At 40.9% G+C, this 14,582-nt stretch overlaps 1 protein-coding gene across 5 annotated transcripts in view; it reads left to right on the forward strand.

Moving 5' to 3' along the window:
- The window catches only part of LOC140730399 (transcriptional-regulating factor 1-like), a 255,963-nt gene that overhangs the window by 160,483 nt on the left and 80,898 nt on the right, over window positions 1-14,582 (forward strand). For all 5 annotated transcript variants that reach the window (XM_073050733.1, XM_073050732.1, XM_073050735.1 and 2 more), the window contains exons 2-4: window positions 6,293-6,411; window positions 9,947-11,673; window positions 14,513-14,559. In XM_073050733.1, coding sequence (XP_072906834.1) covers window positions 10,243-11,673; window positions 14,513-14,559 — 1,478 coding nt within the window. In that variant the 5' untranslated portion in view covers window positions 6,293-6,411; window positions 9,947-10,242. The remainder of the gene's footprint in view (window positions 1-6,292; window positions 6,412-9,946; window positions 11,674-14,512; window positions 14,560-14,582) is intronic.

Below are 14,582 nucleotides of genomic sequence, written 5' to 3' on the forward strand. Positions count from 1 at the left end.
GCTTCTGCCAGTGATGCATTGGACAGTTTTAATACCCGTTGTCCTCTTGTCCGCCACTTGCTCCAGAGCTAAGGAGGCAATCAAGACTTGGCCACAGACTGATGTTACATACAGATAATCTTCAGCAGATTTATTTACCCCAGGACCTTAGTGAAGCCAGTGGTTTTTACAATATCTGTGATTTCATGGTTATCTTTACTGACTTTAGCTTTATCTTAAATTCCATATCTTTAAGTTACTTGAATTTATCAATTGTTGATTACAGAGATTTCATGTGAACACTATTAGTGACTCTGCTTAAATAGAGCTAGTTAACTAGTGTCATTCTTGGACTACTGAGATCATGAGGTGCAATGCTAATTAAGGTTCTTGATGTTTTCATTTCCCTTTACTGGGTCTCGTATTATATTTTGCTGGATGGATTATGTTATGTATGATTGGCACTCTGTGTATTAACTCATGTAAATTAATTCATATCATTATCTACCTCTAACATTATGGCTCTGCACTGCAATAGGATGTTTGAGGTTCTGCATTCGAAATAGGTTCAGTTTCTATGATCTTCACAGCCAATCCCAAGTATGTAGGTCATCATCAGATCAGTGGGATTTATCCACTTTTATGTTAGGGTTTTGCCTGTGAAAGTGGTGGATACTAAGAATATTCAAAGCTGAGCAATAAACAATCCACTAGAGGAACTCAGCAGGTCCAGCAGCATCTGTGGGAATGCAAGAATTGTCAACATTTTGAGTTAAAACCCTTCATCAACACTAAGACCAGAGAAGGGGAGATGAATGGTATGAAGAGGAGAATGGGAGTGCAGAAGAATGTCCCAGAAGTGATTGGGAAATGATGAAGAATGGGCGGATTGAGCCAGATAGGAAAGGGGAAGTGGTGGAGATGGGAGAAGAGGTACATCAATGATGGATGGAGCCATACATAAAATGGAGGAAACAGAGCCAGGTCATGGGGAGGGGAGGGTGAAGATGAGATAGGCAGGAACACAAAGGGCCTGTGTAAACAGTGCTAAAATCTGATAACACACACAGAATGCTGGTGGAACGCAGCAGGCCAGGCAGCATCTATAGGAAGAAGTACAGTCGACGTTTCGGGCCGAGACCCTTCATCAAGACTGATAAGTTGGGAAGGATATAAAGAGAGCTGTTGGGGAGATGTGAAAGGCAGGTGGGGTGGGTGAAATGTGTGGGTAGTAGATAGATTCTTTCAACAGGATATTTCCCCTCCTCTCTCAGTCCTGATATAAGGTTTTGACCTGAAAAGGTGACAAATCCTTTCTCCCCACGGATGTTCTAGCAGATAGTTTGTTGTTCTAGATTCCAGCATCTGAGACTCGTATATCTCCGGATTCAAAACTGAGATAGATTGTTTAGAACAGCTACTGGAACTGCTGTTTTCCAGTTCCAGTGACCCATATTCAATCCTGACATTTGGTGCTGCTGGTATGGACTTTGATCTCTCCCTGTAGCTGCATGGATTTCTTCTGTGTATTCTAATTGTGTTACACATCCAAAAGACACTGATATTGTTAGATAAATTGTTCTACATAAGTTGCCCCTAGAGCTTTGGTGAGTGATGGAATTTGAGGAGAAATTGATGGGAAATCAGATTCAGGTTGAATATCATTGGCATATATCATGAAAATTGTTTTGTGCCAACAATTAAATTAAATCAGTAGTGCAACAAGAGAGCAAAAATAGTGAGGTAGTGTAAAAGACGAGAGAATAAAAATGGGATGAGTATAAATTGGTGCCCAATGCTTGTCGTGGACTCAGTGGGTCACAGATTTATTTTGGTGCTGTATGACTGACACTGAGGCAAAAAAGCAGCTGTGATCTTACAGAGTGACAGGGGTTGAATGGTCTTTTACTGCTTCTACTTATAGTCTATTAAATCTTTTTGAAAAACCTTCTCATTTGTTGACTATTTTGGAATTCCCTGCCAGGTCCACCCATCATATTGGGAACATATGATTAGGTTCCTGCAGATTCGCAAAATCCCTGATCAATTTAGCCATTAATCATTTGCACATCCACAGATAAAACTTTTCTTGAGAATATTTTACTGTAAGGAATTGCCATTAAATGAAAAATATGGGAAAAGTAGCAGATAATTTATAAACTGCAAGTTCCCAGAAACAACAGTAGAAAATTTGCTTCCACGAGTGTTAGATAAGGAATGCGTATTCCCGGGACACCAGGGGTGAATTGGAAACAGGTGAAAAGGAGTAGGAGTAGTCAGCAAGCCCTCAAAGCTCAGAGTAAATTTATTATCAATGTAGATATGTCACCATATACAACACTGAGTTTATTTTCTTGTGGGCATATTCAATAAATCCAGAACAGAAAAATAACCATAATAGAATCAATGAAAGACCACTCCACCTAGGGCATTCAAACAGTGTGCAAAAAACAACAAACTATTTACAAAAAGAAAGAAAGTAATAATAATAATAATAAATAAATGAATAAACAATAAATTTTCAGGACATAAAATGAAGAGTCCTTTAAAGTGAGTCCATATGTTGTGGGAACTTTTCAGTGCTGGGGCTAGAGAAGTTGAGTCAAGTTATCTCCTTTGTTTCAAGTGCCTGATGGTTGAGGGGTAATAACTGTTCCTGAACCTGGTGGTGAGAATCCTGAGGCTCCTGTACTTTCTTCCTGATGGGAGATGCAGGAAGAGAGCATGACCTGGGTGGTGGGGGTCCCTGATGATGGATACTGCTTTCCTGTGACATCACTCATGTAGGTGTGCTCATTGGTGATGAGGGCTTTACCTGTGATAGACTGGGCTATATCCACTACTTTTTGTAGTATTTTCCATTAAAGGCATTTGTATTTGTCAAAGTTTTAGATGTCACACTGAATCTTTGCAGACTTCTAAGGAGGTAGACGCTGCCATGCTTTCAACATAATTGCATGCTGGAACAGATCCTTCAAAGTGGTAACACCAATAGGACTGGCTCATAAACCTTCAGATTCCTCCTCCTGAAGTCGATAATCAGCTCCTTGCTGACATTATTGTTATGGCACCACTCAGCTAGATTTTCAATCTCCCTCTTATATGCTGATTCATCGTCACCTTTGATTCAGCCTATGATAGTTGTGTCATCGGCAAACTTGAATCTGGCATTGGAGCTGTGCTCAGCCACACAGTTATAAGTATAAAGTTGTAGAGAAGGTGGCTAACCTCAGAGTCTTGGGGTGCACCTGTGCTGATGGAGATTGTGAAGGAAATGTTGTTGCCAATCTGAACTGACCTGGGTTAGCAAGTGAAGAAAGTGAGGATCTTATTGCACAAGGAGATATTAAGGTCAAGGTCTTAAAACTTATTAATTAGTTTTGAGGGGATGATCTTATTGAATGCCAAGCTGTAGTCGATAAAGAATGGCCTCATTTATGTATCTTTGCTGTCCAGATGTCCCTGGGTTGAGTGAATAGCGAATGAAATAATATCTGCTCTGGACCCGTTGAGCTGGTAGGCAAATTGGAGTGGATCTAAGTAGCTTCTCAGGCAGAAGTTGAGATCATCAACCTCTCAAAGCACTTCATCACTGTGGATGTAAATGCTGCTGGGCAATAGTCATTGAGGCAGTTTACCACGTTCTCGTTGGGTACCAGTATAGGTGAAGTCTGCTTGAAGCAGGTGGGTATCTCAGACTATTGAAGAGAGAGGTTAAAGACTCTAGCCAGTTGATTGGCACAGGTTTTTAGTACGGATTGATCCTAAAGTAGGCATTTCTGATGATACAGCTGCCCCCTGGTGCTACATTGTGTGGCAGCATAAGCCTTCACAATAGTCTTTGTCCTGGAAATGAAGCTGGAAATGTCTTTAGCATCAGTTGTGCTGCTGGCTGAGCCACAACTACTGTTAAAGAATTACAAAGTTAGAGAAGCTGAACCACTAATGGAAAATGCTGAAAATACTCAGCAGACCAGGCAGCATCTGTAGAAGAAGAAAGTTACCATTTCAGAGTTCTGTCTATGTGCGTTTAATAAAATTGGGAGGGAATTCTACTGTAATCTCTGGTTGAGGATCACAAACTTGGGTGTCTGTCACATGATTTGGATAAATTGTATGATAATATGAGTCTAAATATAGACCTTACATATTGTGCCTCCATCATAGGCATTGCTCCCTATCATTGAGGATACTTTCAAAAGGTGGTGGTGTCATTTTGACCCTCACCATCTGGGATGTGTCCTCTTCTAATTATTACCATCAGGGAGAATGTACAAGAGTCTGAATATGCACACAATCTTTTAGGAACAGCTTCTTCCTCTTTTCAATAAGTTTACCAAGTGGTCCATGAACTCTTGAATACTACCTCATGACGCAACACACACAAAATGTTGGAGGAACTCAGCAGGTCAGGCAGCATCTGTGGAAATTAATAAACAGTTGATGTTTCGGCCCCAGACCCTTCTTCAAGACTGGAAGGAAGGGGGAAGACAGCAGTATAGTAATGTGGAGGGAGGGCAATAGCTCAAAGGCAATAAGTGAAGCCATTTGGGTGGGAAAAGTAAAGGGTTGGAGAAGAAGGATTCTCATAGAAGAGGAAAGTGGAATATGGGAGAAAGGGAAGAAGGAAGAGCACTAGGGATAGGCAGGAGAGGAAAAGAGGTAAGAGGCCAGAGTGGGGAATAGAATAAGAGGAAAGGGGGAGGGAAATTTTTACTGGAAGGATAAATCGATGTTCATGCCATCAGTTTGGAGGCTACCCAAATGGAATATGAGGCATTGCTCCACCACCCTGAGAGTGGCTTCATCATTGCAGAGGAGGAGGCTATAGAGTGATGTTGTTGGAATGGGGATAGTAATTAAAATGGTTGGCTACTGGGAAACTCCACACTTGGCAGATGGAGCAGAGTGGTTGACAAAGCGACCCCCCCCCTCCCTCCACCAAATTACATCCTGTTTCACTAGTGTAGAGGAGGTTCCATCAGGAGCACCAGATGCAGTAGACAACTCCAATAGATATGCAGGTGAAGTGTCGCCTCACCTGGCAGGACTGTTTGGCACCCTGAATAGAGGTAAGAGAGGAGGTAAATGAGCAGCTGCTGCTGCATTTTGGTTACTTGCAGGGGTATGTGCCAGGAGGGAGATTAGTGGGAAGGGACGAATGGACAAAGAATCACGGAGGGAGTGATCCCTGTGGAAAACAGAGAGTGTGGGGGGCAGAGTAAAGATGTGTCTGGTGGTAGGATCCCCTTGAAGATGGTGGAAGAGGCACCAATACAGTCGTAAATGTAGCACAGGAAGAGCACTACCTTGTAAGGCTAGGAATATGGACTATTCTATGTAGCCAATGTAAAGTCAAGCATAGCTGGGGCCCATACTCATCCCCATGGCCACCCCTCAAGTCTGGAGAAAGTAGGAGGAGTGAAAGGGGAAATTGTTGAGGGTGAAGACTAGCTGCCAGACGGAGAACGGTGTGGGTGGAGGGCACTGGTTGGGTCTTCTGTTGGAAAAAAAGGCAGAAAGCTTTAAGACCTTCTTGATGGAGGATAGAAGTGTATAGGTATTGGACATCCATGGTGAAGATGAGGGGGTCAGGGCAGGGAATTGAAAGTTGTTGAGGAGATCAAGGGCATGTGAAGTGTAACAGATGTAGGTGGGAAGAAACTGAACCAAGAGGGATAAAGTAGAGTTGAGGTATGCAGACATGAGTTCAGTGGGGCAGAAGCAGGCAGAGACAATGGGCCTACTAAGACAGTCAGGTTTGTACCTCATGATTCCTTCTTTGCACTATTCATTTATTTTGTTATTGTAACAAAGTATTTTTTTTTACATCTTACACTGTACTGCTGCCAGAAAACAACAAATTTCATGATATATGACGGTGATAATAATTGTGGTTCTGATTCTGATACTAAGGGGTGAATTTATGCAGCTATGACAATAACCTGATAACCTGTACCATGTTTAGTGTCCAAAGTGTTTGTTGAATGTACAGGCTCTGAGTTGGTTGTATGTTCATAACCTGGGATGGCCCATATTTAATTTGGGAAAATGACCCACTCGTATATACAATACATGCGAATTGCATAGAACTCTATCCAGTTAACTGTTGTAAGGTATAAGGTTAATTTTAATCATGTTTTCCTGTTACTACCTGTGAGTTAATTATTTAAATGTCCAGAGTTTTGAATTGGTCTACGTGCAATTTATAGTTTTTGCCTCTTAATTGCCTGCTGGGCTGCCTTTGTCCATTTTGTGTTCTGGAATGTATCCATAGCCTTCCAATTTAAATAATCTTCTAATTTTATTGCAGGCAATGTTAGCTGTTCAATGTGAACTAAATGCCAAGCAACATCCTCGCATTACTAGAGGACATCCATCTATTTTTCATCAACTTTGCCATCAAAGCCAGCATGAAAGACACACCAGTTAGTAAGTAATTTGATTAATACCATTGAATAATGTTACGAACCCCGTAACTGGGTTACTTACCAGCAAAGATAGAGGTGTCCGTTGGAGTCTGGTGATACTATTTTTAACAGTATTTATTAGCAAAAATACACAAAATAATATCAATGCAAATATACAGATAATATACGTCGTCAATACTAAACCTAAAAGTGCGGGTATAATAATAATCAATAAGAAATAAGCTCTATCGTTGTCTAGGGGATAATGAGTTGTCCGATGGAGATATAAAGTTCGTTTCAGTTCACACAGGCTGCCGTAGTTTGTTTGTCGCTGTGTTGCAATTGCTGGAGAGAGAGAGAGAAGAATGGGAACAGTTACCGCTAAGTGTTTTGCCAACCTTCGTTTATGATTTCGATCAGTCGGTGTCTCGTTGTTGTGGCTGTTCAAGTGTGACCCCTCCTTTAGCTAAACCGTTCTTCCGTGATGAGCCCGCCACCCAGGCAAGGGAGGACACACACGAGCTCTCACCGGCTTCGCTATAAAACGCTGTCACTGGATTTCTAGCATTTCTCCTGGTGTGTCTAAGGGGTGTTCCCCAGACCCGTCGTTTATCTTCACTCTCGGGGTCTCAGATGTCAATCAGGTTGGGATGGTGCAGTCCCTCAACCAGACCACTCTGGTTGTCCCCTGAGGGGTTTCAATGAATAGTACAGTACTCAATACACAATTCCTTCTTCAAGAGACAATAGCAGTAATCAGTGGTTCCGTTCCGCTTGTGTCAGGAGTCATTCCAAACCTTGTGTATTCTGTGTGTCTCTCTCTCATTATTGACATGATGTGTATCTCTCTCATTTCCTGGGTCTCAGACCCGAAATAATAGCGATCCTGCGATTCTCAAAAAGGAGGGGGCGACTTTGCACCCTTCGGCCCCTCAGAGTTGCTCCACATTCGTAACAATAATATTCTGCAAGATTTCTCAGTTAAAGTAATATGCTGCCTCACCTTGTGTGGGAAAAGCCTGTCCTTTTCAAGGAGAAAAGAATCCTATATAATTCAATTTTCTGTTTGACCCCAACTACACTCACTCCCCTGTTTTCAATTGAATTAATAGGATATTCATCAGTTATACAAATAGACTGGAAGATTTTAAATATGCCAAAGAAATGCACTTATACATTTGTGGAACAATTCAAACCTTTTCAAAATGTTCCAAAGTACTTCATAGCCAATGAACTGCATTTTGAAGTGTCAGTACAGCAGCAGTATTAAACATGCAGAAGTCATTTCTATGTGGCAATCTGTCACAAACAGCAACCCTGACTTGATAACTAGTTTTACAAGAGTTGTTTGTGGGATTAATATTCTCCAGGATTCCTGATAAATTGCCTTCATCTTTGGATTATTTTCATGGGACACTTCAATCTGCCTTAGAGACAGTCAACTGTGCTATTTAGCATCTCACCCAGAAGGTGCCTCAGTAGTGCTTTTGATGGTCAGTCTAGATTTTAATGCCCAAGCCATTAGAGTGCTACATGAACGTAGAACCTTTTGATTAAGAAGCAAAAGTGCAACCTACTGAGTCATGGTTAACTCAGTGAAAATATTGAATGGTGCATCGTAACCATTAATTTTTTTCAGTTGAGTTTGCTTCATGCAGTACCTGGTAGAAGAAGATATCAGCAACTAGTGAACAGTTTTATCAGCTGCAGTAGAGCAGATTTCAAACCTTATTTTAGTCTGTTTAAAGGACTGCTTCTTTCATGACATGAACATCTTTGCTAAATTTGAACTTGAAGAAGAAAACGTTTGATTTTAGTTGTTGCATAGGAAAAGAACTTAATCTAGAATACAATGATGTTCTGTGATTTGATGTTGTGTTTTTCAGTTACAACATTATGCTTCAGGAAGAGGTAATAACTATGCCTTAGTTTGAGCTAATCAGAGAACAATGAAGTTAGTCATTCATTGCTCTTAATGTTCTGTGGAGTTTTGTACTAGAAGATATGGTGGGATTAGTGTAAACAGTTCAAACAACTGTTATCTCCTTCACCATTCAGAGTGAAGTATCCTTATTGCAGACTTACAAAGTCTAAGCCAGAATTCATCATTTTGAACAAATAATTTGATAACAAATTATGTACAAAATGTTAAATTAATAGAGAAAAAAATAAAGATGTCATTAAGGATCACACACAAAATGCTGGTGGAACACAGCAGACCGGGCAGCATCTATAGGGAGAAGCACTGTTGACATTTTGGGCCAAGACTCTTCGTCAGGACTAACTGAAAGGAAAGATAGTAAGAGATTTGAAAGTAGTGGGGGGAGGGGGAAATGCGAAATGATAGGAGAAGAAGGATGCTTATTTTTAGAAACAAAAATGTACAAATTAATTAATTTAAAATAAAATACCCCAAGAATAATGTAGGCTGAAGAAGAGTAGACGTCAATAAAAGTTCCCTTTTGATGTCGGATGTTGTTTGGCATAATGTAGATTACCATATTATTAAAATTTCACTTGCACTTCATTGAACAAGTCCAAACCTCCAACCACATCCAGGACCAGATTGTAATCTCCACGCCTCATGTTCTGCATTTTTCACAGCACCTCATCCTCAACCAGATGCCTGCTTATTGCCCCAATACTTTGGCCCTCATTTGCAATTGAATGTTCCATTAGATGAGCATGAGTTGACATCTGTTATCCTAGTGTGTACCATACATTTAATGCACCTTTCCCAGTGCGAAGGAAATTCTAGACCCTGAAATCTCAGTGAGCTATCAGTTGATATATGAGCAAAGCATTTTGACCACAACTTCCTATGTATTTAATTGTGCTTTTACATACAGTATATCAAATACTGTACTCTGAGCTCCATAATTACAGTGAGTGCTAATAGATTCTTAATTATTTCTGCTCCAAAATCAGCCCATAGTTCCTCTGGACAGCCGGACTCAAATGTATGGTTAATTAAATAAGAATTGAGGTGTTTTAAAAATTGATAATGGCATCAAAAACATTCAATTCTCTTCCTGTATTTACACACATTATTGCCCTGTCAGATTTTTTTCATTCAAATTTGCCGGGGTAGTAGTTTAATTGGTAAGGCATCAGCCTTCATCTGTAAAACCTAGGTTTAACTGAGCTCTGAATAAAGAGAGGCAAGTGTTCTCCATGACTTTTCCTCATGCCCCCCCCCCCCAAAAAAAAATTTCCATCATTCTGGAGCACATTGCTGAGGCCCTCCCTATATGAAGTAAATTTAAGAAGTCTTATTCCAGTCAATGATGTTTTTGGACCAACAGCAAAAAAGTTGACATGAATTATAGTGTGACTCTTTCTTGTTGGCAAGATTTAGAAGTATTTCTCACTAGTCCACAACAGCTTATTCTTCAAACCCACAGTAAATTCAGGGGGACTAAAAGGAAGCCCTGTCTTGTGTCTCAGCTAGATGTTAAATAAGTTTTCTTAACTGCCCAAATAGCCTTCATTTTATTGAGTTTCAACATATGAAAAAGAGTGTTTTGCTACTGACTTCCTTTTCCTTTTTTTTGCAGGAATGTTGAAGTTTTGCTTTCAATGGATGACTTTGAGATATGCCACAGACAAATTAATCAAGATATGATGCATCATTACAGGTTCTACTTGACCTGATGACAAGACTCAGAATTGCAGACGTGAAATGAGAGAAAAATTGTGCTAACGGTTTGAAATCCATGTATTTTTTTAAAAACACCTACATTTCTCAGGGAACTTGAGGATTCTAAGCCTTTATTTTTGACTTGTTTTCATAATCTTGCAAGGAATTTGGCAATCCATTTGTGGTTTATCCATTGAATTGCCTTAAGAACACATGATGGGAGACCAACCCCCTTTTAAATCTAATCACTCCGTGAACAATACAGAAAATAGGTACTATTCACAACAACCACAATCCAGCCCATTGAGTGGAAATATGAATCATAACTATGGATCTACAGGCATGGAAACATCTCAGTCTTCTCCAGCTTCACCTCATTTTCCTTCAGATTCGAGGGAAGCTGCAGTAGCAGGGACCATGCCGGCTGTTACCAAGAGCCTTATGATAGAATCACGAAGGCCAAGTAATTGGCCTCATTCCAGTGCTGGCAATCATATTCAAATGCAGAATGACCTTAGCAATTCTTCCATGATGTGGACCTCTACTGCTCAAGCCAGTGCTCCTGATGGATACTCATATGCATTTTCTTCTCCAGCAACTGACACATCATCCCAGAAATTGACCAGTGATGTATTGCACAAGTTGGACTCGTTCACACAGGTTTTTACCAATCGCAACCTCAGGATGCAACAGGCAAACAGCATTGCCTCAAACCTGCCGAGCCAGGCCACAGTGGCTGAGAGCGTTCGGGACAGTGCTCTCCGGCAACTATTGTCGCAGAAAACTCCAGCAGAGCAACAGGCTGCCATGCACCCAATTCAGCGATTTCAGCATGCTCCGACACAGCAAATGCATCAGGGCTTTCCAGCTGCACAGTCAAAGCAACAGTTGCAAGCCATCCATCATCACCATCAGCAGCAGCAGCAGCAACAACAGATGTATTTTGAGTTCCAGCAATTGGCCCAAATGCAGTCACAACCACAGTCAATGCTACAGCATACTCAGTCGCATGTTCAGCAGCTGCAGGCTCAGCAAGTACTGCCTCAACAAATTCAGCAACTCCCACAGCAACAATACTTTGTGCGCCAACAGCAGTCCCAGCAGCACATGTCGGTGCCTGACATGCAGCAGCAGCAGCAGCAGCAGCAGTGTCACATGCATTCAATGCAATTCTATCAGCCGCAGCAGATCTTGTGCCAGTTACAGCAACCTGTGCAACAGCAGATGCAGCCTCCACCTCCCTATCACAGAAACCAAAACCCCAAGTCCATGCAGCAGCCGCAGTACTCCCAAGAACAATCCCACCCTTCTCAACACATCCAAATGGATGTTCCCTCTCAGTATTTCTATCAAGATCAGGCACACTATCGGCATATGTACCAGCAAAATCAGTTGCATCAGCAGCAAGAGGAAACTATGCAACAGAAACAGCTCCATGTTGATAATCGCATTCAGACATCACTGGGTCCCCATACAAGTACCTCTTCCTTGGTCATAGACGAGGCGACAAGGAAGGAACTAAGTAAGATGAGCCATCCTGGGACTCCTATGGTTCCTCAAAGACATCTTGTAGCACCACCTAATCTTCCTCAAGCACCTGCCAAGCCATCTCAACAACAATCTCATAATCAAACATGGTCCCAGGTAAAATGCCAGATGGTTTTGAACTTAAAATTTTGAACTAAAAGATTGAAAAAATATATTTTTGTTATCTTTTAGTTGTCATGCAAATGGGTTAGCAAGTTATGCTTTAGCATTCTGTTCATTAAAAGGATAATTATAATAATTTGGTATATTTTGTATGTATTTAAATAATTGATTTATTTGGAAACTTCAGTGCTATGGACTGTAACTGAATATGTATAACATATTCTATATCTTCTTTACAATACATTAACATTATGTTAAATTATAAGAGGTCTCCAAAAGTTTGATAAGGCAGCATTGTTTGTCAATATAAGGAACAGGTGGAGCTTGTGATCCTGGGAAGGCAGTCCATCTAAGAGAGGGAAAACTCTGATTTCAAACCTCCGTTGCCTTGCGGCCATACCCACTTACGGGAAAGGCTTCAGGAGTAAACCCTGAGGAGCTGGAGTCCCTAAGGCAGTCCAACGTTGTCTTCAACCTCACTCTGGCAACTCCTGCAACGTCACTGGTGCCAAGCTGTATCGGCCCTTGCCCTTCCCTTGGACAACATCAGTGGCTTGGAGAGGGGAGACTTGCTTCTTGGGCAACTGCCGGTCTTCCATACAACCTTGCCCAGGCCTGCGCCCTGGAGAAGACACTTTGCAAAACTTTCCAGGCGCAGATCCATGGTCTCACGAGACTAACGGATGCCATCATCATCATAAGGAACAGGGAGCAGTGAATAATAACCATTTGAGCTCATTCTTTACACAACTTATGTACAAGTATCCAAATCACAGACTCTGTTCCATTTATTTTGTCTTGTGATGAAAGATTGCAAATGATTTTCTTCCCCCATTCCTTTTTGTTAAAAACCACTTTCACTGGCCTGTTAGCAAAAAAAGGAAAAGTGGAGCTTCCTGACTGGATCTGTTTTCTTTTTTACAAGTTTATAAGTTTATAAAATACTTTTTTACTAAAAAATTACTGTTAACTTCCTATACAATTAAGGTTAGAACCTTTTTGTTAATTGGTGCTGTATATCCTTTTCATTGCTTCCTGTTTTACAGAAATACTTGAATTATAAAACTTGATAGTGTATTATTCCTTTTATTACTCAGTTGAACTTTTGAAGTTATCTCTTGTTATTTTGACCCTAACCAAAAAAGTATTGGGAATTTGAAGACATTTATAAAATATAATTATCGCCATACCATGGTGTTGATGATGGAAGTAAAAACATTTTTGATATAATGTTAAACAGTAGAGCTATACTGAATATGTGTAGAATTAAATTTGCTGCACAGTGTTTCTTCAGAGGATTTGTTTATAATTGTTGAGCAGATCATTTGAGTAGAAGAGTTCTGGCCCTTATTTCTAGTTTGATGACTGGATGAATTATATTTGGATATTGTTATTTGAAAGGAAGCTATCTAAGTATGCAGGACTGGTCAGCAACTGCCAGCAGGCTGGATGGAGAGCGAGGTGTCTCCCAGTGGAAGTTGGTTGTAGGGGATTTGCAGCCCATTTCTTAACCAGAGCTGACAGCAATTTGGGCATCGAGGGAGAGAGGAAGAGGAGAGCCATCCGCAGTACCACCGATGCAGCAGAGAGGGCCTCAAGGTGGCTGTGGCTCAAGAGAGGGGAGCCATGGAGTCATATGTAGCTAGCCATCTGGACACAAGCTGGGCTCTGATCAGACCCAGTTGGGTCACCTGGAGAAGGGTGTATGATGTTGAAAGACCCGAAGCACCCGATGATTCCGGGAACATCACTGATGATCTGTCCAGAAGCATCAGTAGATGTATGCACACAGTTTCATTATCCAATATACAGTGACTTCTTGTACGTCCTACAGTAGACCTGGTCTGATCATCTCATGCCATGTCTGATTGTCTTGCCAGGACTCCTTTTGCTGAGATGCAAAGGGACTTGGAAGTCCTTGATAAAGCTCTGGTGAGGTCTCACTTGGAATATTGTGAGCATTTTAGAGCCCCTTATCTAAGAAAGGATGTGCTGATATTGTAGAGGGTTGAGAGGAGGTTCACGAAAATTATTCCAGGATTGAAAGACTTGTTGTATGTGGAGTGTTTGATGGCTCTGGATCTCTACTCACTGAAATTCAGAAGAATGCGGGGAGACCTCGTTGAAACCTATGAAATGGTAAAAGGACTTAACAGAGTGAATGTGAAGAGCATCTTTCTATGTTGGGGGAATCTAAGTCCTGAGGACACAGCCTCAGAATAGAACAGAGATGAGGAGGAATTTCTCTAGCCAGAGTGGTGAATCTATGGAATTCATTGCCACAGGCAGTCATTGGGTATATTTAAGGCAGAGGTTGATAGATTCTTGATTAGTTAGGGTATGAAGGGATAGAGGGAGAAAGCAGGAGATAGGGGCTAAGGGGGAAATGGATCAGCCATGATATAGCAGAGCAGATTAGATGGGCTAAATGGCCTAATTCTGTTCCTATATCTTAAGGTCTTTTCATCTTATGGACTTGTTGAAGAAAGGATCGTAACCAGAATTATGAAAGTGATCATGTTTTATGTGTTTATTGGCACTTTTTGAGATTCTAATGCAGAATATATGAGAATGAACCAGTTGATGTGGGATATTTGGTTTTCCAGAAGGCCTTCAATTTCACCTTCCTAACATTGGGGGTGGGGGAGAGGAAGGGAGGCAGATTGTGTTATGAAATGTATCTAAAATGGTCTAAAATAAATTTTTGCTTTGATTTTTTTTGTAAGATAATACATTTGACTTTCTAAATTATTTGGTTGAGGATATTGCATTGTTTAGGAAATGATTTGCTAAAAACTATATGGGAAAGATGTGATGTTCATTTATTTTTTAGATTTCTCTGACCAACATGAAGCAAGGGGACTTGACCATTGAACACAGGTATGAAGTCATTTTATTTCATT

The sequence above is a fragment of the Hemitrygon akajei genome, chromosome 7, assembly GCF_048418815.1.
Source record: "Hemitrygon akajei chromosome 7, sHemAka1.3, whole genome shotgun sequence".
NCBI lineage: Eukaryota > Metazoa > Chordata > Chondrichthyes > Myliobatiformes > Dasyatidae > Hemitrygon > Hemitrygon akajei.